This window comes from Stegostoma tigrinum, chromosome 16 (assembly GCF_030684315.1).
Source record: "Stegostoma tigrinum isolate sSteTig4 chromosome 16, sSteTig4.hap1, whole genome shotgun sequence".
NCBI lineage: Eukaryota > Metazoa > Chordata > Chondrichthyes > Orectolobiformes > Stegostomatidae > Stegostoma > Stegostoma tigrinum.
In genome coordinates this window covers 19,168,451-19,194,920 of record NC_081369.1, presented here as the reverse complement: position 1 = coordinate 19,194,920, position 26,470 = coordinate 19,168,451, and the positions used below count along the sequence as shown (strand labels likewise).

Sequence of the window (26,470 nt, the reverse complement as noted above, 5' to 3'; positions counted from 1 at the left end):
CAGCTCCATCTGCTCTCACAATGACTTGGGTTGCATTTTCTTCTTCGTTGAAGACAGATGCACCATGTCCATTCAGAACCTCAGCTATACACCTTGCCTCCATGTGTAAGTTCACTTTTAAGGTTCCTAAATGGTCACACTTCTCCTTTGAATACCTCATTTAAAATAATTATGTGCCTATAGAAAAATTTTGGATTCTCTTTTCCGTAAATTCCGTCTTTACCATTCTCTGCTTTTTTTTTCCACTTTCCCTCTGAACCTCCCAGTACACATTAAGCCAGGCTCACAATTACATTATCCAGTTGACATCTGTTGTATTCACTGTTTTTCTGCTTGGACTTCCTTTTTTTAAAATCTCTTTTGATCATTCGGAGAGTTCTGATTTTGTCTGTCTTACTATCCCCTTCACGGAATCAACTCTGACTGTGAGCAAACTGCCTCTTGTTTAATGACTGGCCAGTGTTCTGTTACATTTGCTTTAAATGTTGGTTAGATTTCAAACTGCTGAGGATGGCTGTACCTTTAACTACTGCTAACTAGTGGGTGGTAACAATATGGGGCTGACAAAGACAGCCTCTCATAAAAACAACTGCTGATTGCTTCATGATTGGTTATTCCAGCCTAAACATTACTGGGTGAAGTGAATACAAGCACACAATGTGTTGGCCTGTCTGTTTTTTTCTCATCTTGAGAAGAATGTTTGACATTTCTTCCTCCATGTTTTGCTCCTGGAACTCTTTTAGTCTCTGTGGCTGCTGGGAAGGAGGGAATGTCTAATCATGAATGTGGGACAGACTTGATGACTCGATTGTTCATTCTGCTCTCTGTTTATACAAATGCACCAAGATAAAGATTATGCAGTGTCTTAATTTTAAAATTGCCTTTTGGGGTAAGTGGTTTGATGTTCTGTGCGCAGTACCTCAGAAAGGATGTATTGGTCATGGAGGGAGACCAGAACAAGTTTTTAAAGTTATTGATTCCATGATATCTTGAGTATTAAATTGTAAGAGATTTTGCTTAAACTATGATTGATTTCAACAAAACTTAGAAGATTAAAGAGTGATTTGATTGAAGTTATCAAGATATTGGGGGTAACTGGTAGGGTGGATAAAATTATTTCTGATCTCGAGGATGCAGCCTATAAATTGGAGTAGATATTTTCAGGGTGGTGTTAGGAAAGGGTTGTAGAAGTTTGAAAATTTTTTTTGTGAATACTGATAGATGGAAGATTAATTGTTCGTTTATTTTAAATTTGAGATTTTTTTTTACAAAAGGTATGTAAGGGATATGGAGGTAGGCCACATGGCAGCCACGGTTCCTTTTAATGGTCAGCATGTTCTAGTGATCAAATGGTCGTCTTGTTCCTATTTATGCATATCGTGAGCTGTTTTGGTTTAAATTTCAAGGCAAGTTGAGAGGTTACTGCTGCTGCCTGGACCCCATCTCCACTATTTTCTGACTATTTTACATTCTTTCCTGGCTCAAGATTGTAAATGATGCTTTGTTCCTGGGCCAAAATTTCATTTCAGAATCACCTTTCCCCATGTTCTGAAAGAAAAGTTGACCTTCAGGCTATCGATCTTTGCTCAGTGCCACTCTGTTGCTAACCTTGAGTTTATCTCCTACGTTTGTGCTCATCTTTGTTCAACTCCAATGTTTAAATGTTTTCACTTGTGTTTCTGCCGACAGAGCACAAACAGCTGCATCATTCTTTGTACATGTTGATAAATCTTCTGCAGATGGGGGTTCGGTTTTTCATATATATGCTAATGACACTCACTTCTTAGCCCTTCGGCAGCTGTTGTACAGTCAAGCTTCTTGATCAGCATCCTGTATCTGATGGGCCGTTATTTCATCTGCCTAAACGTAATTAAGGTCAAAATTCATCTCTTGGCAAGATCTCTTGCTACCAATTCAAACTTCTCTGTGGCAACTTGGGGCAAGAACCTGACAGTTTTCATCTTCGATGTGTCAGTCAATCTAAAGCTAAGATTTCACTCCATGTCCTCGCTACAAAAAAACCACAAGTCAACTCTGTGAAGTTACTACCCTCATCTCTCCCTCAAAGTACCTACCACTAGAACACTCCTTCATGCTTCTCTCAGAATCTTAGAATCCCTACAGTGTTGAAGCAGGCCTTCAGGCCGTTGAGCCCACACTGACCCTTCAAAGAGAATCACACCCAGACCCACCCCCTTACTTTATCCCAATAACCCTAACCTGGCCACAATGGGCAAATTAGTGTGGCTAAATTATCTAACCTGCATATCTTTGGACTACGGAAGGAAACCGGAGCACCCAGAGGAAATCCGTGCAGACACTGGAGAATGTGCAAACTCCGTACAAGATATGCCTTTTCATATATTAATTCGTGGGACACTGGAATCAATGGGACACTGTCGTGGGAAGATTGGTAAGGAGGAGATCAAGTACGGATTTCTAACCACCTCCTACAGACCCAGACTGGCAGCTTTGTCTTTTAGGACCCGACCAGCTCACTCTGTAGTACTGCTGCGGAGCCTGTCTTGGTGGTGGACATTGAAGTCTCCCACTCAGAACATTTCGACCCCTTGCCACCCTCGTGCTTCTTCCATGTGTTATTGAGCATGGAGGAGTGCTGATTCATCAACCAAAGGAGAATGGTACATGGTATTCAGGAGGTTGACCTGATACCATGAGACTGCTAAAGACAATGTTGAGGACTTATAGGGCAGTTCCCTCCCAACTGTATGCCACTGTGATGCCACCTCTGAGTCTGTCCCAACAATGGGCTATTGGCACATCCAGGAATGGTGATGGCGATGTCTGGGTCATTGGCTGCAAGGCATGATTCCAAGGGTACGATTATGTCAGGCTGTTGCTCAACTAACCTGCAAAACAGCACTCCCAGTTTTTGCACCAGTTGCCACAGAGAGTTATATTGGTTGGGAGCGTCTATGTCTGTGTCTGTGGTGGTGAAGGAATGTTTTAGCCTTTGTCATTTCTGATGCCTGTGTTGATGCCAGGTGGTCCATCTTGTTTCATTTCTTTGTTGAGACCTTGTTATAACTGAGTGGCTTGCCAGGCAGCCATGTTGCTGTGGGTCTGTAATCACCAGGTGAGGACAGCAGATTTCGTTTCCTGAAGGACATTAGTGAACCAGTCAAGCTACAATAGCTTCATAGTCATCAGTAGATTCTTAGTTGAATTCCACCATCTGCTGTGACAAGATTTGACCCTATGACCATAATGTCAGCTGAATTTTTCTTGGGTTAATACTAGCAAAAACACCACTAGGCCATGGTCTCCATCTTAGAACTTGACTGTTCTGCTACCTTTAATTTTACCTAAACTGTAGTCCGTTCCAAGTCTGTCTGTTCCATTGCTCAGTGTTTGCTGGCTAATGTTAAATCCCAAATCCCAACATTTCAAATTTAATATTCCCTCAATTTGAATGCCTTTATGACCACCCTCCTGTTTAACTCATGTCATTACTTGTGTATTAAAAAAAGGAGCATTACATGCTGTTTTGCACTTTAAAAATGATCCAAAGTAAAGTAATTGAAAATTAAAGTGCTTGTAGTCATATTTGTTTGTGAATATTCAAATAGTGGGAGCGCTCATGCATGAGACCCTGCTGTAGGATTCTCCAGGTCTTCCATAACTTGCTGGTACAAATGTCATCATTTTGCTCCAGTCTTGAAAAGATTCCTGATATTGAGTATTACCCTGAATTATAATCCAGCCTTCCTTTAGTACTTAATGACCTGCTGCAGCTACTTTGATTATATCCTAATACAGTCCACAGAGGCTGTAATCAGTGTTGTAATCTTCTTTTGTCTTGCGTGCTAGATTTCAATTGATGTGTTTTCTTCTTCTACGATTTGTGTGTCTTATTTCAGGGCTCGCAGGATTTGCACGTCTCTGCCCAGGAGACCAGTATGAGGTGAGAAAGTACTTTCAACATTTTGACTTGTTGTTAACAAGCAAACCTCAATTCAAACTGCTTTTCTTTAACAACATTAAGGGAAGTTTTTCATCTACTCTGAGATGATCTCTTATGAGGCAGTATTTACAATGTGTTGAAACTTGTTGATGGTAAAATTTCTTCAATGTTTATATTTAAATTTAATGTGTCTTGCAATCTTCCTGTAATTTGGGACCTTCATGCTGAGTTCTCTAACATTATGATTTCCAAAACTGTAGCATCTTTTTTCTTCTTCTTTACTGAGCTGTCCTCCCTGCCACACCTGAAAATGCACATTATTTGCTGTACATATTTCCACTGGTCACCCAGTTTGCCCGAGGGACTGTCATTCTTAAGTGAGTTACAGCAGAGAGCTTTGTCTTGCAGCTTGATCACCAGAAGAATCAGAGTTAAGCTAAATCCTGTCCTTGACCAATGTTTCCATGTGCTCACTTCCATCAGAGACTCACCAAGCAGTGATTAAACGTGTAGAATTGTAGAAGCCAATCAGGACACAGGAGGAGTTCATTCAGTACAATATGTTCATGTTAAAATGAACTTCTTCCAGCTCTTGGTCCATACCCATGTAGGTTATGGCATCCCAGGTTTGTTCACAGGATGATGGGACTATCCTATGAAGCCAGATTGGACAAGCAGGCGCTGCAGTCTCAAGAGTTTAAAATAATGAAAAGTGAAATATGAAAATACTTAAAGGGATAGACATATTTGTTACAGGTAAGATGTAGCTACTCATTTCCCCCCCAGCCCCCTGGATTGGGGAGTCTAGAACCAGGGAACAACTTGAAAATGAGGGAGATGCCCATTAGGACAGGTATTTTTTTACTTAGAGTATTGTGAACCTTTGGAATTCTCTACCCCAGAGGGCTGTGGAAGATGAGTCCTTAAGTTTATTTGAAGTAGATGTTCAGAAATGTTTTGATTCTCAGTGGTATAAGGGGTTATCGGGATAGTGTGGGCAAAAGGTATTGAATTGTTCAATCAACCAGGATTGTATTAGATGGTTGAGCAGGCTCAATGAGCTGAATAATCTACTCCTGTGTTTCTATGTAATTAGCCAACGGTTTTTTAAAATGTGACGAGAGTTTGTGCTTCTGCCATCCTTTTCAAGAAAGAGTTCAAAATTTCACCACCCTCTGAAAAATTTCTCATCCACTCCCCTTTCAACTGTAGCGCATTTGCTTGAAATCTGTAACCCCTTGATTGTTTGTTTCACTAAGAGAAATAAATCTTTTCAATTCATCGAATCCAGGTCCCTTGTTCTTTTATGCTCCTCAATTAAATTTTCACATAGCTGCCTCTGTTCAGAAGGAAAATGACCTCAGTCTGTCCAAACTTTTGCCATAGCTGCAGTTCTCTATGAGGCAACATCCTTGTCAGTGCCCCCTTAATCCTCTCGAGTGTGACCAAATTGTGCCTGCAACACAGTGCCTGGTCTCGAGACAGTGCTCTGGTTGTAGCATGACTAGTGTTTTACACAGTTCTTGCAAAACCTCCCTGTCTTATTCTCAATGCCTTGACCACTTTATCTACCTGTTCTGCTAGCTATGGAGACCCATCGACAAGGTCACTCTGTTCCTCCACACATATTGTATGCTCCTTGTTGTGTTTGTCCTCCCTAAATGCATTGTCTCATCCTTTGCTAGATTGAATTTCATTTGCTGCTTTCCTAATCATCTGACCAGTTTATTAGTGACTTCCTGCTGTTGACAACTTGCTTCCATGCAGTCACTTAATCGATCAATCTTCAAATCATTTACTAACTTTGTAACCATCACTCCTGTGTTCAAATCTAAATCATTGGAACCCCAAACAGTAGGGGACCTGCTACTGAGTTTGTTGAATCCTCAATAGAAACAACTCAGCAGTTATAAAAGCCACCATTACACTTTTCATCTTGTCACTGATTTAATTTTGATTTGACTTACCACTTTACCTCAAAGTCTGTAAACAACTTAAATTCTTTTCTCCATTCTGATTTTCACAACACAATAGAAATAATGTCAAACATGGTAGCCTTAAATTTTATTTGGATTTGTCAAACTGTTTTACTCAGTAAAGATTTATTCTGTGTCTCAATGTTTTCCAGTAATTTGTCCATAACTGAGGGTTGGTTGACTGTTATTAATCAGCCTACCCCATCCTACCTTTATCAAACAATGGTACAACATTAGCAGTCCTTTGGTAGTACGTCAGCAACTTAACGGAATTGAGAATAGATTGCCAGAACCTCTGTTGTTACTCCTCTTGTTCATTTGAGGCGCCTTTCTTCCAAACCTATTTATTCACTTTCAAAGGGGCACAACAACTTAATATTTCCTCCCTCACTGAGGCTATCCTTTCCAACAGTTCATCTCTATAATTACTGTGTTTGCTGCTTTTATTTGGTGCAACAGAAGTACATTTGGTTCCTGGGCCTGTTTTATTTTGTTTTAACCTGGGTGGTGAGGTTAGTTGTCGCACTGCTACTGATAAAATTAGCTACTTCAGCACAAAAACTGGGAATCATTCATGAGATTTTCTCATGTTTGGCTTGGCTCCTCACTGGATAAACATGCAAAACCTTTGGGGAATTTGTCTGAAAGCACATTACAGCAAAGTTTACATTTTTATTCCAAACTCTGAATACAGGAGCTGTTTGGTATAGTGCACTTTGACACAAATGTCTAAAAATTGTACAGTGTAGTTCGAGTAAAAGTTTTTGACTAAACAATATCTTGATCTTACTGCTGAAGGAATTTTGTTTTTTTTAAAAATTTTGATCTGAGGGAGAGCAGGGGGATGAATGTACTCATGTTGTGTCATAAATCCAACCAACATCTGTTGCCAGATATTCATGAAATATGGCCGCCAGCGGTGGAAGTTGAAAGGTCGCATTGAAGCAAATGGGAAGCAAGTGTGGGACGGCGAGGAGATGGTATTCCAACCTCTTGTTACAGAGTTTCTGTCAATCAAGGTAAGGACCTCTCAAACTCGCTCACTTACCTTGCAGTTATTAAGTTTCATTGAATAAAATCTGTTTTGAGAGAATGATTAAGTTTTTAGTGTTCTCAGATGGTGCAATGACATCCATCATGACTTTGTTTACTAAACTTGTTCCTGTTTACAAAGAGAAAGTTCTTCAGCAGGTTAGTTTATGCAAAGATTTGTGCAAGAAGTGACTTCAAATTTTATTACCACAAACTGCAGACTAAAAAGCCAAGTGCACTGTTAATGTTGTCCATACTAAAAATAAAATCATTTTAAGCAAAGATTGACATTAAAAGAAAACCTAGAGGCTACAATTTCTTTTCTATGATCGGCAGCATGGAACAGGACGAATCCCTCACTGAAGAATATCCAAATGATCTCCAACCTCTCAAAAACTTTGTACACTGTCTTATTCTGACTGTCTAGCTGAACATATATGGAGGACTGCAGTTATGTATCTGTATATTTCCACTGTATGCACAGTTAATGTTTCAAGTCGGACTTCCTACAGATCTGTTTCAGACTCAAAATGTTAACTTTCTCTCTCCACAGCCACTGCCAGAGTTGCTGAGTTTCTCCAGTACTTTTTGTTCTTATTTCTTTAACTCGTGGTGATCATAAATCACGTTAAATTTCAGACACTCTGTAAATTGAAATAGCAGCTGCACAGGAAAGAAGATGCGTTGAGTTTGGACTGCATTTGTTGGACTCGGTGGGGGGCAAAAGTCTCCCAGTATTTTGTAAAATTTGTTATTTTGATGCATTTGTGGGATGTTGGTGTTGCTGGCTGGATCAGCATTTATTGCTCATCCTGAGTTGGCCTTGAGAAGGTGGTGGTCAGCTGCTATTTTGAAACATTGCAGTGCACTCGGTGTAAGTGCTGTGAGGGAGGGTGTTAGAGGATTTTGACCTGGCAACACTGAAAGAATCACCATTTCTAAGTCAAAATGGTGAGTGTCTTGGAGGGGAGCTTGCAAGTGTTGGTGCTCCTATGTATTTGCTGCCTTTGTCCTTCTAAATAGCAGCAGTCATGAGTGTGGAAGATACTGCCTAAGTAGCCTTGACGAATTTCTGCAATGTTTCATCTTGACTATTTACAGCAAGATGGCAAGCTTCTTTATTGAAGCTGGAGTAAAACAAAATGCTGGATAAACTCAGTAGCTCTGGCAGCATCTGTGGACGTAACTCAGAATCAGAGTTATTTCTACAGATGCTGCCAAACCTGCTGAGTTTCTCTGGCATTTGTTGGTTTTAATTCACATCTTTGAACTTTGAATTTATTCTCCTTCGTGGAAAGTTTTGACTCTTTTTTGGTGAAATGATCACACGTAACTGCTCACTGGTGAAACTCTCAAATGCCCATTCCTCATTTGCAAATCTTAATGGTGAGAGTTGGCAGACTGGTATGTTGCACAGGCATCATTGCTGAGGCTTATCCTGCAAGTGATCTTTGCAGGATGCAGCATCTTTGGGTTGTAAAACAGGGAATGGGAATCCTGTCTGATCGTTTCCATTCTTCCCCACCCGCTAATACCCCAGGACATTGAGGCCAAATGCAACATTTGTATTGTCACTTCCCAGACAGGTTGGGTTGAGTCTTGAATGTTCCTGGATCTATATTTTCTGGTACTCACTAAGTAAACTCATTGTCCTATCATGGGAGCCAGGTCATTAGATACGAAGTGCAACAGAATTCTGGCCAACTTGGATTTTTGTAACTTTAGCAATATTTTAAAGTTAGTCATGAAGTTATTCATCTTCTGATGCTCTGTAATGGCATGGAAGGCAGTCCAGAAGAGAATCTATATTTCTTTCGCCCCCTACCATGCACACAAACAGATGCCACCTCCGACAAATGAGGGACAGGGAAAACGTTTTCTTAAGGATGTGGGAATCCTTTATCAGAGGTCAGGGAAGGAAGAATTTCAAGAGTTTCTTAATCTGAGTTTCTGCAATGGTGAGGTTCTTTTTGTAAGCCTGCCAAAGCTTCGCAAGCATAGACTGCATTGCAATGGTTTTGTCCCACTTTAACATTGTAAATTATGTGCACTTAAAGTAGTAGCAAAATGTAATGTTACATCAACAATGGGATAGCCTTAGTGAATGGCATTTTTGTTCTAAGATAATAACTGCTCTGGGACGCTGCGAAGCATCAAGGATGTTAATTGGTTCATTCTTGCAGGTAACGGAGCTGAAAAGCTTGGCAAATCACGTCATAGTTGGCAACGTCTCCTGTGAAACAAAAGATTTGTTTGCAGCCCTGCCTCAGTCTGTTGCTGTGGATATCAATGACCTGGGAACTATTAAACTCAGCCTAGAGGTCGTTTGGAAGTAAGTTTTCTATAGTCTAAAATTCAGATGAGATTAGCCTTTTGTAGTGTGTTCATGGAATGAAAAATACTTTGTCCACAGCAAGAATTTATAAGAATGTTAGATAATCAAAGGAGCGCTTTCATCTGGTTACAAAAGACCCTTTCATTTGCAATCCACTACAAGTTCCACTGTGATTTTTACAAGAAGTATGTCATTCAGAATTATTACACAACTGCATAGAACCTGCTTAGCTCAAGCTCTTTTATTAAGAGTCCTCTCCTCATTTTGGGCAGTTTTCAGCTAACTGATACATATTTATCAGCAAGTCAACAGAAATCTTGCAGAACATGCAAAATAATGACAAGTAAATATCAGGTGGTCTCCCACTGCAGCACGTGGTGCAATCTGTGTATATTGCTAAATGCCACCACCACGTCTTTCTTCCGTGGTTGCATAACGTGAAGTAAAATAAATGCCTTCACGTTTTGTCAGTACAGCGAGAGTTAAGTTGCTGACTGACGCTAATTGATTAATTAAGTTACTGAGTAAATATAAAAGAGGAACAAGCAGTGATGGGTAAAGGGATGTTCTATTTTACCAACCAGCTTCAATCTGTATTGGCATGTAGCAACTCTCTTTTCGGGAAATCAAACAAGCTCCCAGCAACTGCTGCGGTACCCTTATTCTTGCCACTTGACCTACCTTCTATAATGTGAGATGCTTTCCTCTCTATCAGAGTATTTTCAGCTACACTTTGTGTACTCACTGCAATGTATCAATTGACTGTCTACACTGGCCACTTATTCCAGTGGTTGATAACTCTCTGTGGAAAAGAAGTGACGTCCTTTCTCAAGCACAACTATATTGTTGTGGTTTGTACAGGTGCCTCCTTGTTCAACCTCTACTAAGTTATCCACATTGACAAAATCCACTTGCTTTATAATTTTAAATATCTCAATCTTGCCTATCGGTCTATGCTCTTCCAAACAAAAAAAAATGCAAATTCTCTTCAAACGTCTGCTACTTACCACCTATGGGACTTGAACTAATCAGTTGAGTGACCTTCCTTTTCCAGGACATTGCTATCTCCCTGAATGCAATGGGACCAAACCAGTCCTTTTGGTTACACAAGATTAAGAATAGTAATGTAGTTTTGTATTGTCCTCCGTGTACATTGTAACATTATGCACACTTTTGCAATAGCACTGGTTATTTTTCCCCCCAACGTGATAAGCAGCTCCAATAAGAATAGGACTAGAAAGCCTAAATATTTGAATGCAAGAGAATTGAAAACCTCTCAGATTGATGAGGTCAAGGCTACTTTCCTGTTACTTGTACCCTACAATGAAATCCCAATTGAGGATTAGGAAGGAAAGCACAAAACGCTAGAAAATCTCACCAGGTCAGACCACATCATGGAGAAAGTAGTGGTTAATGTTATTGGCCAATGACCTTTCATAAGATCTGAAACTTTAAATCTTAATGATCCTGCCCAATTTACAATGTGCAACATTTTCTGTTTCTGCGTGAGGTCTTCAGCCCTGCACTGCAGTACTTTGTTTTGACAGAGGTAATGCTTATCCTTGAATTAACTGGGGCTTTTTCAAGGGCCACTAACAATTCTGGTTTTATTTGAGGTTTTTTTTGGTGTGCTTCATGGGTACACACTTTTCATTCCTCAGTCATTTTCTGATACAGTCACAGAATATGTTGGTTATGTTTGTCTTGTTCCAAAGTATGTAGAGTGGAGCTTGCAAATTGTAGGCTGTGACCCCAGCTCATTGGGTCACATGGGCTGCACCTGCTCCTGTACTTGATTTTGACATGTCCCCAACTTGCAAGCAGCTTTCTAGCCCCTCACTTGAGTAGTTCTGATCTATTTTAAAGCATTAATTACTGCTGATTGTTAGACTTTTCCCCAGTGGTTTTATGTTCAGGTTTTGTCATCAGAACTGCAGTTGTCTAGGTGCAGGTTATATGAAAGATTTTACTACTTGTGCTTTTGGGAAGTAATCTAACATCCCCTCCCCCCAAAAAAACATTCATGTGTGCACACAATGGAAAGGAAGAGGTTATGGTACTTTTTTTTCGCCCCAAGAGTCAAAGAGGGGAAAGTATTCATGGACTCAATAATTAATTCTTAATCACTTTATTGCTGATCTAATAAAATGTAAGAGAACAAGTTGATCAATGAATAAATCAGGATGTTGGGTAGCCCACCAAACAAGAGGTTCTCTGGCACAGATGCTGAATCTTGGCCCTTGTGACAGTGCTTGTTTATTTGAAAGTTCATTGGTTGTGTCAACTTTTAATCTAATATCTAAAGCATTATTTATTATCTGAAGTGCAAGTCCACCCCCCCGTTCAATGACACCCCCCCCGCGCACACCGCATACACACATACAATACACGCGTGCACACATGCGCACACGTACACAAAACACGCGCACGCGCACACACACCCTCCCCCACCCCAGATACACAGGCGTGCAGAGTGGCCTAGCTTTTCCTTCTACTCTTGTAGTGTGTTTGGTAAGTGGCCAATATCATTCGGTGTCTGAAAACAAAAGCAAATTAATCCACTAATCTGCCATCAATTTAATCCTTTCTTCCCAGGTTTGTAATGTCAGGAATAGATCCAGGCTCATATTTGACCTTGCTTTGCACGAGTCCACAGTCAGTTGAGGGGTGTGGTAGGAACCAATTAGTTTGTACCAGTTGTTAACTGGAAAGCTGTAATCACTCTCCAAAGAATTTTGTCAGCTCTCAGTGAGTGCACCAAGATCGGCATAAATTAATCACATCCCACTGTTAGCATACAATTTTGTATTATATCTGAACTGAAAGCTTGAATTGACAGAGTGAAAGGCTCCTAAAGTAATTAGAGTGCAAAAAGTATGATTTTGGTGAGCTTGCATTAGAATTTAAAATATTAAGCATTCTTCATGTCTTTAGCTCATTTTGTTCTGTCTCTTTCAGTCCATTTGACAAAGATGATCAAACATCTGCTGCCAGCACTGTCAACAAAGTGCCCACTGTGAACAAACGGTTCTCCACATACAACCAGAGTCCTCCAGATACCCCATCCCTGCGGGAACAAGCCTTTTATGTAAGCCCCTCTGAGGAAGTTCACCTGCATGTGCTGTTGTTGCATATTCCATCGCAGAACTGACCAGACTGCTTTTATTCCTTGAAATTTGTATTTCCAGATCATAGCCTTTACGATCAAAACAGCAAGTAGCAAATGATGTTTTGTACAGTGCAGTTGGTTTGTTGTTTTAATTTTTATAATTTTCACATTGGCGCCTTGGTTTGGAGTTGCCGTTGTATGATTTACGAATGGGGTGCTTGGCATTTGTATGGCGCTACTGAGGAGTGGGGTCATCAGCTATGACAGAACGGTGACTGTGCTGCATAGAAAAGGACTGAGTGTGCACACTTCTGGAAGGGAGAATAAAGACCTATCCTTTTATATGCCATACACATTAAAGTCATTGGTATGGCTTGCACAATCTTATTGCCAAGTTGCCATAGTGACAATGAAACTAGCTTACAAAGGGAAACCAGTATGGGAGAGAGCATGCTGTGAAAGCCACTTACTGACTGAAGTTGTTAATAAATGACACCATTCAGGTCTACTTAAACAGCCTGAGGTATTAAGATGTGTGTAATTCAGGAGGTAGTTAACCTAGTGTTTCCCAACCTTTTCCCTTATAACCACAAGTTATAATTCTGTTGGTTTATAACCAGTAATTTTAATTGGAAGGTTGTCATTTTTATTTTGGCCGCACTGTTCTCACTATGTACTTTTACCAGTTAATACTAAGCAATGAATCTCTGTTGAAAGTTTACAATATCAAAGAGCTGAAATTTAACTTGATGGCTTCATTCTTCAAATTCCTAAATGATGAAAATGGCGCACCCGAACAATTGTGTTTTTAAAATGTTAGTGCTGTTGATGGACCGGAACATTCCTGTGGTGCTGTCTGAAGGTACAAGGTAATCAGTGGTCTGATGCGTGTTTGGGTTATGACCCAGGTGCACACTGGCCTCTGTGTGCATGGCTATAATCATACAGATTAGGAAGTAACCTGCCTCCTCCATTTTATTACCTATTTGTTTCATCTCTCGACATGTTTTGAAGATATTTTGCTTGAAATTTGTTTTAATTTGAGTTTATGAAGTAATTGGTTTTCTCTCCATCCAAGGAACCATTTACTGTTTGTCTCTCTGTATCGTTCTTTAACACTTGGCACATGTTCTGGTCGTTTGCCTGTGGAGGTTAGGTAATGGTCAACTTATGAATGTATTGGGTGAAGCATTTCCTCAATCCAGTTCAGTGCCTACACATTGTGGTTAAATTTAGCACTATTTTTATTATCTGTTGCTCATTATCTTGTTACCCTTCTGCTCTCCCAAAAGGTGTCACCAGCCTGCCCAGAAGGGAAAACTAGCAAAAATAAATGGTAACACCTGAAAATGAACATACCGCAGCCCTATTTTGAACTATAACAGATGAATCAGCAGCATGTCATTTACAAATATCATCTGGTGGTGATGCTGGCATCCATGGTACTATCCTCCTCCACTGCCCCCCTTCAGCTTCTCCTACATACTAGGATGGCACTTGGGGCTCTTCTGACTTGGTCAATCACTGGTTAAACTTGCTGAAGCATCAAACACCCCATTTAACTTCTTCCAAAAGGCTTCGTTCTGGGTTATGCCGCTTTCTGCTCAGTTTATAAACTTTGTCTTTGGAATAATCTCCAAGTTGATATTAATTTTTTTAAAAAAATCTCCTGTTGCACACTGGAATGGCAATGAACCAGATTGTTGGGGATGGACCAATTAAGGGACTCAAATCAGAGTTTAAATTGTGAGGAAGCAGTTCAGAGTTTTTTTTAATAGTTGAGAGATGTCTGCGGGCTCAAAACTGCCTAGCAGTTTTGTTCTGACTTTGTGTAGCTTATTTCTGTCACGTTTGTCATGATTAATTTCTTAATTTATATTCTTACAAATCTCATAGTCACATAATGTGGGGCCGTTGGCTCTTCAGTTTTTAATTAATTTTTATGGCTGTTAGAATGTTGCGTTACTTCAGATCAATTTTATTTATTCATGGAATGAGGGTATCATCGGCAAAAACAGTACTCAGTGCCCATTGCTGGTTGCTCTTGAGCTGAGTCGCCTTCTTGACAATGGAGTGGATTGCTAGACCCCTTCAGAGGGCAGTTAAGAGTCAACATTGCTGTTGGCATGGAGTGATTTGTAGATCAGAGCAGGTAAGGACAAATAATTTTGTTCTCCGCTGGATACTAGAGAAAGCTGTATCTACTAACGTCGCATTTCTCACACTAGCAAATCCCAGAAACTGCAATGAATACAGTTAGAGAATTGTGCCTCGCTAAATTTTGTTTTCCATCAGGATTCTATCCAAGTGGAAAATCTGGGCTTTTAACTTGCTGCACCTTGTTTATTGAATAGACTGAGTTTGAGTTCTGTTTATCACTTGACGGCCTCCTCTTCATACTTCATGTTTACACAGTACAGATAACTGGTATATGGGGAGGTGGGAGTTAATGGCATGTATCGGATAAACTGCAGAATTGGGCTGAAAGGGGGAAAATGGAGTTTAATAAATGTGAGGTGATTCACTGGGAGGAATGATAGGAAGGCAGAATACTGGGTCAATGGAAAGACTGTTGGTAGTGTGGATGTGCAGAGGGATCTTGGTGTCCATGTACATAGATCCCTGAAAGTTGCTACCCAGGTTGATAGTGCTGTTAAGAAGGCTTACAGTGTGTTAGGTTTTATTGGTAGAGGGATTGAGTTCCAGAGCAGTGATGTCATGCTGCAACAATACAAAACGCTAGTGCGGCCTCATTTGGAATATTGCATGCAGTTCTGGTCACCCCATTACAGGAAGGATATGGAAGCATTGGAGAAAGTGCAGAGGAGATTTACCAGGATGTTGCCTGGTCTGGAAGGAAGATCTTACGAGGAAAGTCTGAGGGACTTGGGTCTGTTCTCATTGGAGAGAAGGCGGTTAAGAGGGGATTTAATAGAGACATACAAGATGATCAGAGGATTAGATAGGGTGCACAGTGAGAGTCTTTTGCTGAGGATAATGATTTCAGCTTGTACAAGGGTGCATCGCTACAAATTGAGGGGTGATAGATTTAAGATAGATGTCAGAGGCAGGTTCTTTACGCAGGGAGTGGTAAGGGTGTGGAACGCATCAGGGGCATTTAAACAGTCCTTGGATAAGCGTATAGATAATGATGGGATAGTGTAGGGGGAGGGGCTTAGATGAGTTCACAGGTCGGCGCAACATCGAGGGCCGAAGGGCCTGTTCTGTGCTGTATTGTTCTATGTTCTATGTTCTTCCTGACTGAGTGCATGATCCTAAAATCTCCCTTATGATATTCAACAGGCCTACTAAACTTATTTTACATACTATTATTCCACAAAGGAATAATTAACATCTGCGAGCTTTGAAACACAGCTTTGGCTCACTGCATATCCTTTCAATTAGAGGAGAGTCACTTTTTAAATTCCCTGTAAGAATCCGTCTCTGGTATACTTGCTGGCGTCTGCTTGTACAGCAATGATGACCCAACTGTGGCAACAGAGTGCCAGGTTGTCCACTTGTCTAGGCATTGTGAGGTGCGTAGTAAAGCAGATCCTAAAAGAGATATGAGGGGCTAGAAATGATATGCTTCATTCATGATTTAATTGTAGGATAAATTGCCTTAATTTACAGTTTAACAGTTCTTTGTTGGCATTGGCAGGAAAGTGCAGTTACTCCTTCATGAACAAAAGGTTTTTCTTTTGATAAGCAGAATCAGAGTTATTAATGCAATGGTGTGTCCTTCCTGAGGCCTGCAATCAGAAAATAGAATCTAGTGCAAGTTTTGGTTACTGTCCATGGCTCGCCCTTCATTAAGATTATTGTCACTATAGAGTGGGTATAATAACCTTGTTTCCTATTCCTGTGCCTGTGGTACAGTATCTGGAGAAGCTGCTTAAAAAAAAATTCTTTATTTCATTATTTCATGATTTCAGCTATTGGCAAGGGGAATGGTTACCAATTAGGTTCTGCTCAGGATGCACACTGGAAAGACCTGGGAGATGGTGCAATTCTTGTAATGATCCAGAACAGTCTAATCAATTGACAATTCCAATAGTTCCTGCCATTAGTAGGAATAGAGTCAGTTGCGCAAGCAGGTTGCATATGGGATAATTTTGAACAAAAATCGAGTCTTTAATATCCACCACCACCAACAACATCACTGCCACCACGTGGAAATTGCAGGTATTTAAAGGAGCTTCATACATTTTCACACTCTGGAGCTCCATGGCAGACATTGCTGCCTCGAACCACTCAATCCCACAATTTCAGCTTGCTTGTGGTTTAGTCTGTGAGATTTCACATTCCCAGTAGCAACAAGTTAACTTTTGGAGGTCTGATGTAATGTGAAAAGGTCAATGCAGACTATTGCAGTCCTCCCTTTTGCATAGAGTGTGGATCTGTTTACATGTAGAATAGGAGCTGTTTCTAAGAGAAACCCAAAAAGCTGACTGCATCTTTACTCAGCTTGGGAGGATTGCTGCTAAAAGTGAAAAATGCTGCCTACTATTAAATGTTGTGCAATAGTTTTATCTTTGACTGCTGTGTAACGGGCAACAGTGTAACGGGCTTTGTGCAGCTGGTGACCAGCAATGCAAGCAAGTAACCATTTTTGTCTGATTGTTCTTGTTAAGCATTTTACAACCTGAAGGAGTTGCAGAAAAATTCATCTTGTGTTAAGATGGAGTGGGTGGCTGATCTGTCCCTTCAGACTCAATTCGTCAATAGTCAAGACTTCTTGATGCTGATTGGTACCCTAGTGTGTGAGCCTATGTGATTGCTATCTTTCGGTAATAGGCAGTGATTATTTTTGAAGACTAGGTAGCTTGTTAATTTTGTACTTTGTCAAGTAAAGAGCAGATTACTAGATACAGTTTATTTGATCAGTAATTTAACAAAACACTGAAATTCCAGAGCACAGTTCATCATAGCTCAAGTTACCAAATGCTGACTTTAATATAAATGTTGCTAGAAGACATATTTCCATTATTAAATCGCAGCAGCTCTTTGAACTTGGTTAATTCCGTGCCTCAACCCTACAGTGTTAGTGAGGAGTTCTTGATTATTTACAGAAACAAGCTAATGAACAGAACAACTTGAACTTATCAGACATCTGTAACATTCAAGTGACCCAACCACTTCAATGGGGCTTAGTCAGGCTAAAATTGACACTGAACTAAAGAAGGGCATATTAGGACAGCTGACCAAACCTTGGATTAAGATTCAGTTTTGGCAAGGGTCTTGAGGGAGTTGGCAGGAACAGACAAATTTATAAAGAGAATTCCAGACCTTAAGTAATAGTTGAAGGGACGGAGAGCAACGAACGGTCAGATGAAGGAAGAAAGGGTGGACAGTATTAGAAGAATACGGAACATTGCCAAGTTGGTGCAAGCTATAGAGATGAAGAGGGTTGAGGCCTTGGAAGGATTTGATGATATGATGGGTACCATTTTGAAACCTGCGGCCCAGGTGCTAGATCTTGCTGGTTTTTCCACATCCTCCTTGTGACCAGTGTATGATGGTAGGGAGGGTCACTTGAGTTTCGGTTCTTAACTGAAACTTAATTTTCTGTCCCCTCTTCTCGAGAGCTGTGGCATCCATGTCATTAAGATTCAAGAAATACAGCAACTGAAAAATGAATGTGAACTTGACATGTAATCAGTACGCTGCCACGTGAATGTGTGTTTCTGGAGACTGATCACAGAATAAGCCAGAAAGCCATTTTTAAAATAAAACAAAACACGATTCTGCAAACGCTGAGCAGATCAGGTAGTGTCAGTGGAGAAAGAAACAAGTAATGTTTTTGATCACTGATGTTCCATCTGCAGTAATTTGCTTTGTTCTCAGTATTGCAATGAGGCCTGCCTGACTGTAAAGCCTCTCAACATTGCCCCTTTTCCACCTCATGAACATTAGAACAACTCTTAATGAAGCAAACTGGATATTATTCCTTGATCTGTCTGACTCAGAGTCCTGTGTTCACGTTAACTGGTCAAATATTTCTGTACAAAAGCAAAGTAATAGTAACTGACCGTGCTGGAATTATTTTGGTCCTCTTTCTAGAGTTTTGAACTCCATTTGGGACTGTTTCGATCAGTTTATATGTCATCTGCAGACAAGATGCCATATCTGTGGTTTGATATTTTGACGTGATAGTTGCTTGAAAACATGCCTTGGCTACTGAGCAGATTGTAACTTGTACGTTTTTTTTTGCTCTGTATAGAATATGCTGCGCAGACAGGAAGAATTGGAGAATGGTGCAGCTTGGTCCATCTCCTCTGATTCTTCAGATGGTTCTTCCAGCCCACAGCTCTCGACCAGCATTAGACATTCTCAGAAAACACTGGTGCAGCCAGAAATACAGGGAGTAGTCCCTAGAATCACTATAACATTTGCACAAACTGAGGATCCTCAGGCAGCCAGGCTTGAGGCTGCCGAACAGCGAATGGAGGAGGCAGAGGAAGAGCAGGAGACTGTAAAACATGCAATATTTAATGGAACTGTACCAGTTTCCCGCACACTCAGCCATATCAGTGAGGCAAGCATAGATGCTGCAATGGACTTGACTGCTGCAATGAGCACTGAGCCAGAGCCACAGATCATTGCCATATCGAATTTACTAGAGTCTTCCCAAGTCCCAGAGGCAGAAGCAGATCAGCCTGTAACTGAGGATACTGTCAACAAGACACTACCATCTGAATCTTCACCAGAAAAGTCAAAAATCCCAGAAAACACATGTAAGCTGACAGCGGAAACTGACACTGTTTCTGTTGCTGCTGTACCAGTGGTTCAGAATGCTGCCTGTACGGAGGATAAAACAAAATTGAATGATCAGAAAACTGGGCCAACGGAGTATGGAAAGGTGAAACCTGTGGATGCTGGGATCGAGGATGCTCTGATGACATTAAATTCAACACTAGATGATTATCGTGGCCAGTTCCCGGAACTCCAGAAGTTAGAGCTGGAGGTAAAACATTTAGAGGAAGTGCTGATGGTAAGTACTTTTTGGGATTGTGAATGGTCTGGTATGAAAATGTAATTTCAAGCTGTCTGCAGAATTCCTGTGTTGTCAGCATATTTACTTTATTTAATCGGTAAAGTTGCAAAAGTCTGCGCTGTCATTAGACAGAGATGACTGGTGGTAGTTTAATCTGAGGGTCAACATTGCTCAGACAGGGGGCAAAGCTGAGAAATCGGGACCTTCATGGTAACCACAGCTGGTACAGGAATTGAACTCATGCTGTTGGTATCACTGTGCAATCTCAACCGGCCATACAGTCAGCTGAGCTACAATGTGTCAGTTGATTGTCGGAATTTTTGTTATCCTGACCCCAATTGAAGTGTGGCTAAATAAATACGAACTACTGCAGATTGCAGAGATCCACCTGAAGCAGCGTCTGCCAGCTGCTGGGGTCCTTCTCTGTAGGAATGGACCTGATCACTCAATCTGAGAAAGTAGCCTTCAGCTCACTGCTGTGTAGTGGTGTGAGGAAGTCAAACTGTGATATTTCAAGGGCTGCATCTGCAGCAATTTTATTGGAAGTTTGGCTCCTGCGCAATCTTTGTACTGCGGAGTTGAATAATCTGCTAAGTATGAATGGCACTTCTGTTGGGAACTTCAGGTAGTTACTATATAATTTCCTGTTCATAGACTGACTCTAGTGAAGCAGGAGAGAAAGCTAAAGGAAGTTTGGAATTGGGGAGGAGCAATGTGTGGTGCTGTGCAGGGACGTAAAGATCTAATGATTTGTGGACCGTGTAAAATAAATACACAAGTGGCTAGAAATGCAATGGTTTTTCTTAAAATTATAAAGCATTCCACACATTTTTATTTAATTCCTGTTTTGTACAGTTCAGCCATTTGTAATTTGTGAGACTGGCAGTAGTTGAATGATCTTGCGTTGTTTTCCTGACCTTGGGCACACTTTTCCTGTGCCCTCATGCTGTAAAATAAATGAATTCCTTGTCTGTTTCTTTCCAACTTGCAAACTATTTGACTGGTCAGGGTAAGGTATCCTGGATAAGTACTTGTCTTCAACCCTGCTTCACTCTCTGGCACTGTTCCTTGGAAATCATTTCGCTCATGGAAATGATCATGCAAATCCTGTCACGTACACATTGTTTATTGTCTACATAGTTGGAGGTTTATGGCTGCACAGAATATTAATTGACCAAATTTCATAGATGACTAAATGGAAGTGTGTTCAAGTTTAAGTATAGCTGTAAGTGAGTTGTTTTGTCACTTATTTGAAAATTTGTGGTGTAATTACTTGCACTTGATTAGTGCCTTTACCAGACAAAAACAATCCAAGGAACTTCACATGAGCATTTTTGTCCAAAAATTGATACATGAGATATGTGGGTTTTACCTCCCAGGGAAAATTACCTGATCAAATAATGCTTATGTTATGCCTTGTAACACATGAAATTAGTCACAGATAACAGAAAACCCTAGCAGATGTCTGTTTAGGCTGGCTGTTATATAGAAGTTATGTTGACTGTGGTTATGCTAAAGTTAACCTGTTACAGCAGAAGAGTATGCTTCTGTTAGTGTCATGCATCAAGTGATCTGAAGTAAGGTGGTTTCTGAGACTTTTATACCCTACACACCTGTGACATAATGATGATATAAGCATGTTCCTTAAAAATAAACTGTGAGGCATATCACAGCATTCTCCTTTTTCCAATAATGAAACGTTTATCCCAAACAGATACTGATTGTACATTAGGCACATGTTATCATGTAAAATATTTTACAAGGTTAACATTACCATTTCAAACTTCAATGTAACTTCAGAGGTTTGACAACTCATCCTGATCTAGTAATCATATACCTGTCTGGCGAGGTGTATGCTGTTTTCCATTGGACATGCTCTCATACCAAATACCAGAGCTAACGTATAATGCTTTATTCTGGAATAGTTGTATGGTTAAGTGTTTTGAAGCAAGGGCCATTAGTTTTGAGCTTGCAGAAGACATGAATGTAGGCTTTTTGTGGGACTTTCACTTTAAAAATTGTGACTTTCCCGGGGTCGTAGTATTGCTGTAGGCAAGATTTTGCTATTGAAGCCTGCTTGAAGGAAGACATATTGGTGAACATGATTGTGGAGCAAATTTCTCCATGGAAATACTGTGTCCAGGAAGTTGGGAGTGTATCGCAAGAGTTAATCTAAAAGTCCAAGACAATGTCACAGATCCCTTTTATTCTGTGCAATTAGGGATGGGTGAAATATGGTGGCTTTGCCAGAGACACCCTTGTTATGTGAATGAATAAAAAAAATTGATTTAGCTTCTCCTTTTCAAATCTAGTTCTTCAAAACATACCCCAGTGCTTCGCTAAGACAACAAGGTGTCGAACTGGATGAACACAGCAGGCTGAGCAGGAAAGCTGATGTTTCAGGCCTAGACCCTTCATCAGAAAGGGCTTAGTTGCCTATATGACATGAGTTGGGGCCTGTTAATCCTGAAGTTATTTCTTAACTTGAGCAGACCTTTGAGAACTTTTGAGAGCTTTTCTGGATGTTTCTGGTTTTCCATGGAAAAACTAGGTCTGTTAATATGTCAAGCCCCTCCTTATTAATGTCTAGCAATATGTTTGGAACTCTCTTCCCTGGATTGTCTGTCACTTGATCTATAAAACAGAATTGCATATGTTTGAACAGATGAAGTTCAGTAAGGGTGTCACTGGATGTCCATTTCATATCGAGAGTTCTGCCTTTCATACTTTGGCTTCAAAATACATTGGACTGTTTTTGAAAAAGCCATGAATTTTTGTCAGTGGACAATAAGAACTTCTTTAATAACAGACTCTGCAGCTGTCTGGTCTGAGAGAGAGTTACTTTTGTATCAATTTCTAGAACAGCGCATACTGGGCTTTCAGCTGTCAGTCATGTACAGTAATTTTATTTTTACTTGTCACAACTTTTAAAATTTCAAATAAAAAATAACAAGAGAGCTGCGGATGCTGTAAATCAGGAACAAAAACAAAGTTGCTGGAAAAGCTCAGCACATCTGGCAGCATTTGGGAAGGAGAAAGCAGAGTTAACGTTTTGGGTCTGGTGACCCTTCCTCAAACCCTGCCTCCATTCTGAGGAAGGGTCACCAGACCTGAAACGTTAACTTTGCTTTCTCCTTCCCAAATGTTGCCAGACCTGCTCGGCTTTTTCAGCAGCTTTGTTTTTGTTTTTAAAATTTCATTTGTCTCAAAGACTTCATTTCCAATGAAAATAAATTAGCTTTGTTTCCTTTGTGATCAATGTCCTGTCTACAGTTCTATACAGCTGTCTATACTCAGAAACTGACCCTGCTTAAAAGGTGAGAAACTGACCATTTTTCTTAATTTCCGATGTCTAAAGCTCTTGTACTGTTAGGCTTCAATTCATTTTCCAAATATCCACCACTGAGATCTTGGAAAATGCGATGGATGGCTAGAGCCACTAACCGTGCTGTAGTTTTCTCACCAGAACCGTATATTAACTGATGTAGTAACGTTTATGTTGTCCCTTGTAACATAAACTTGGTCTGGATAACGTTATATTGAAAAATCTAACCGATGTTTACAGCTGGGTCTTATATACAGACATCACTTTCACAGGCACATCGAGGATAAAGTTAAGTCAGTAATAGAAGGGGGTCCTGCTTCTAGTAGCCTGTCTTGCTTTAAGTGATTTGAGTTGAGACGGAGTCTGAAATTTCTATACTGTATAAGGTCACATGTTGATGATGTCATGAGCGTGGGTCTTAAAGATTTACTGACCAAAAGACTCAACACCACATGGACAGTTGACTAAAAACTTGGAAGGTAGAGAACAAGAAATGGTAAATATGTATTAAGGAGGGAATGATTAAAATTGGGGTTGTGCAAGAGACCAGAATTGGAGCACACAGTTATCTTAGAGTTGGTGGAAGCCATGGAGGGATTTGAAATCAAGGATGGGAATTTTAAAATTAAGACAGTGCTTAGTCAGGAGATTAATGTTGGTTGTCTTATATGTGGGTGAATGGAACTTTGTGTATTAGGATGCAGGCAGCAGACTTTTAAATGGGCTCATTTTTATGAAAGGTGGAAGATGAGCAGCTAGCTAGGATTGCAGGAACTGCAGATATAAACATTGAAAAATATCTCATTGCCGGTGGTGGGGGTTGCGGACAGAATGAACTGTGCCACCTTGTTCTCCACTTACTGATGTACCGGACCAGGTTGAGGGGAGGGGACTATGTTTTGACAGAGTGACCTATCTTGACCTGAGGGGTGTAATAATTTGCAGGGAGTTGAATCACTTCCTGTCGTACAACTGGAAGCTGTCTCCTTATTAAATTCTAGCCGGGGCAGCTTTCCTTTTTTCGCAGAGTCCAGTCTAGTTCAATCCGAGCCAGCATTTCCTGCTGTAATGCAGTGAAGGATAAGTTTATAGTGTTCCTGAGTGAACTGGGAACGATGGCTCCAGTGACTCCAGCTCATTATGGTCAGCAGTGCCTCGTTTGTTCCAACTCCCACTGGTATTATTTTGACATTTCTTTTTGACTTAAAATGTTTAAAAGCTGTTATTTTATTAAGTGAGGCTATTAACCTGTGGCTGGAATAATATTTTGAGGAAGTAGCCCCAGGGATGAATGGCTGAACTCAGCAGCATCTGATCACTGAACTGTTTCAACTTAGATTTCACCATTGAATGGGAAAGGCACAAGTCCATAAACACACCATCTATTCACTGATAATAAGAATTGGGCCGAACTTTTCTCTGTGTGAGATGGCGTGTTGGACAGGAAGGGCAGAAAGAGACAGACCGACACAGGAGCTAGGCAGAGGACAGTGAGGTTTCTTGTGGTTTCCTCCTTCCCCTTTGTCCCTTTATTCCCTGTGAGAAGGTAGTTGCAAAGTTGATTCACCTCAGGACCACTTACCTCTTTGACAGACATCTGGAAACAATTTACTGACTGGTTTCCTCAGGAAATAGTGCAGGGTGAATTTAAGGGAAAAGGTGATTAGGCCAACGAGTCCCAAAAGCTGTGTTGAGAGTTAAGTGCGCAGATCAGTCTTTTACGTATGCAAGAGATTGAAAAAGCCTTTTGACTAAACAATTAGTTGAAATCTTTTTATCCCCTGTCATCATTATAAGACTGACAAGCTGAGCTACTTCAGCAATTTCACTATGGATCCAAACTTGAACCTGTTTTGCCTTCTCTGTAACTCAACTACCTTGACTTGGTGCCTCATTGAGGAAGTAGCTCTGAATCATTCTGGAAATATTTGGTGATGAAGTTAAGGTGAAATGTTTATTTGTTTAATTAATTATATATTGTTTGGCAAGTGCTAAGATCTGATAACCTGCCCACCTGTGAATCACCTGAAATGCTTCATATACCAACTGCTTTGACAGACTGAATGATGCCTTGAGGATGTTAAACCAGTTGTGTGGTTTGATGAACAATGGTTTTATCATCAAAAGTCTCTCAAGTGGGTTAATCCACCCAAAGCATCTCTTGACTGCAGTCAGGTTGCCAAAACATCTTATGGAATTATCACAGTCTCCTTTAGAAAATGCTTAACTGTGACAAGGAAGCAGCAATCTTTCCTCGACTTCTGCAGGAGATATTTTAAAAATGAGGACATTTTTTCAAACTTATTAGAATAGGTTTTGAGGGTTTGTTTATTGACCTTACGTCTAATGTTTTCACGTTCTGACTAGTATCTGACAGTGGAGGTTATTCTTGGGAACCCTTCAGCTTAGCACAATGTAATGAAACTGCTTCCTGATGCCACTGACCTCATCTGATCAATCATATAGAGATTGTGTGAACCAATCCCGAGAAGGAGGAGTCATGTATCTCAGGCAAAGTGGAGCCAGAAATGGGTCATATGACAGTTGCCACCAGTTGCAGGGTGTAGGTTGGCCACCGTCTCTGCAGGTGGTCCACAGGGTAATGTCCTAAGCCCAACCATCTCCAGCTGCTTTGTTAATGATGCTCCCTCTGTCATAAGGTCAGAAATGGGGATGTTCACTGAAAATTGATGTGATTTATTATTGTTATGTACTGTGAAAAATGTTGTTCTGTGTGCTGTACAGGCAGATTGTACAATGCAAAGTGCATCAGGGCAACAGAACAGAGTGCAGAATAGTTCATAGCCGCAGAGAAGGTGCAGCGAGAGAGAGAGAGAGATCAACGTTAGTATTTGCAAGATCCATTCAAAAGTCTGATAACAACGGGGGGAAAAAGCTATTCTTGAATCTGTTCTTGCATGTATTTGAATTTTTATATCTTCTGCCCAACTGAAGAGGGTGGAAGAGAATAACCAGGATGGCAGGGGCCTTTGGTTATGTTGGTTGCTTTCCTGAGGCAGCAGGAAGTATGGATGGAGTCAGTGGATTGAAGGCTGGTTTGCATGATGGACTGGGCTGTGTTCACAATTCCTAATTCCTTGCGGTCTTGGGAAGAGCAGTTGCCATACCATGCTATGATTGCACATTGTTCACGAACTATTCGTGACTCTTCAGGTACTGAAGCATTCCATGTTGAAATGCAACAAGATCCAGATAGTATCTTGGCTTAAACTGACAAGTGGCAAGTAACGTTTGTGCCATATAAATGCCATGCAATGACCATCTCTGAGAAGAAACAATGCAACCACCGCCCTTGATATTTAACGGTGTTACCATCACTGAATCCCCTCCCCCCGGCAACATCCAGTGATCAGGAATTCAGCTGGATTCACCGTATAAATGAGGTGACCACAAGAAGCAGGCCAGAGGCTAGGTGACATGTCTCCTCACCCCTCAAAGCCTGTCCACCATCTTTGAGGCACAAGTCAGGAGTGTAATAGAATACTCTCCATGTGCCTGGATGAGTGCAGCACTCTAGAAGCTTGTAACACCCAGGATAAAGCTGTCCACTTGATTGGCACCATACTCACACTCCCTCCACCACCACTCACAAGCAGCATTGTGTGATGTCTACGAGAAGCACAGCATAAATTCACCAAAGATCCTTGGACAGCATCTACCAAACCCATGACCATATCCATCTAAGAGGGCAAGGACAAGCAGATACATGGGAATGCCATTACCTGCAAACTCCCCTCCATTCACCATCCT

At 40.7% G+C, this 26,470-nt stretch overlaps 1 protein-coding gene across 5 annotated transcripts in view; it reads left to right on the top strand.

The window, feature by feature from the left end:
• Positions 1–26,470, top strand: part of ripor1 (RHO family interacting cell polarization regulator 1) — a 267,095-nt gene that overhangs the window by 207,823 nt on the left and 32,802 nt on the right. For all 5 annotated transcript variants that reach the window (XM_048546692.2, XM_048546694.2, XM_048546691.2 and 2 more), the window contains exons 9-13: positions 3,882–3,925; positions 6,795–6,920; positions 9,117–9,265; positions 12,227–12,356; positions 18,601–19,371. In XM_048546692.2, coding sequence (XP_048402649.1) covers positions 3,882–3,925; positions 6,795–6,920; positions 9,117–9,265; positions 12,227–12,356; positions 18,601–19,371 — 1,220 coding nt within the window. The remainder of the gene's footprint in view (positions 1–3,881; positions 3,926–6,794; positions 6,921–9,116; positions 9,266–12,226; positions 12,357–18,600; positions 19,372–26,470) is intronic.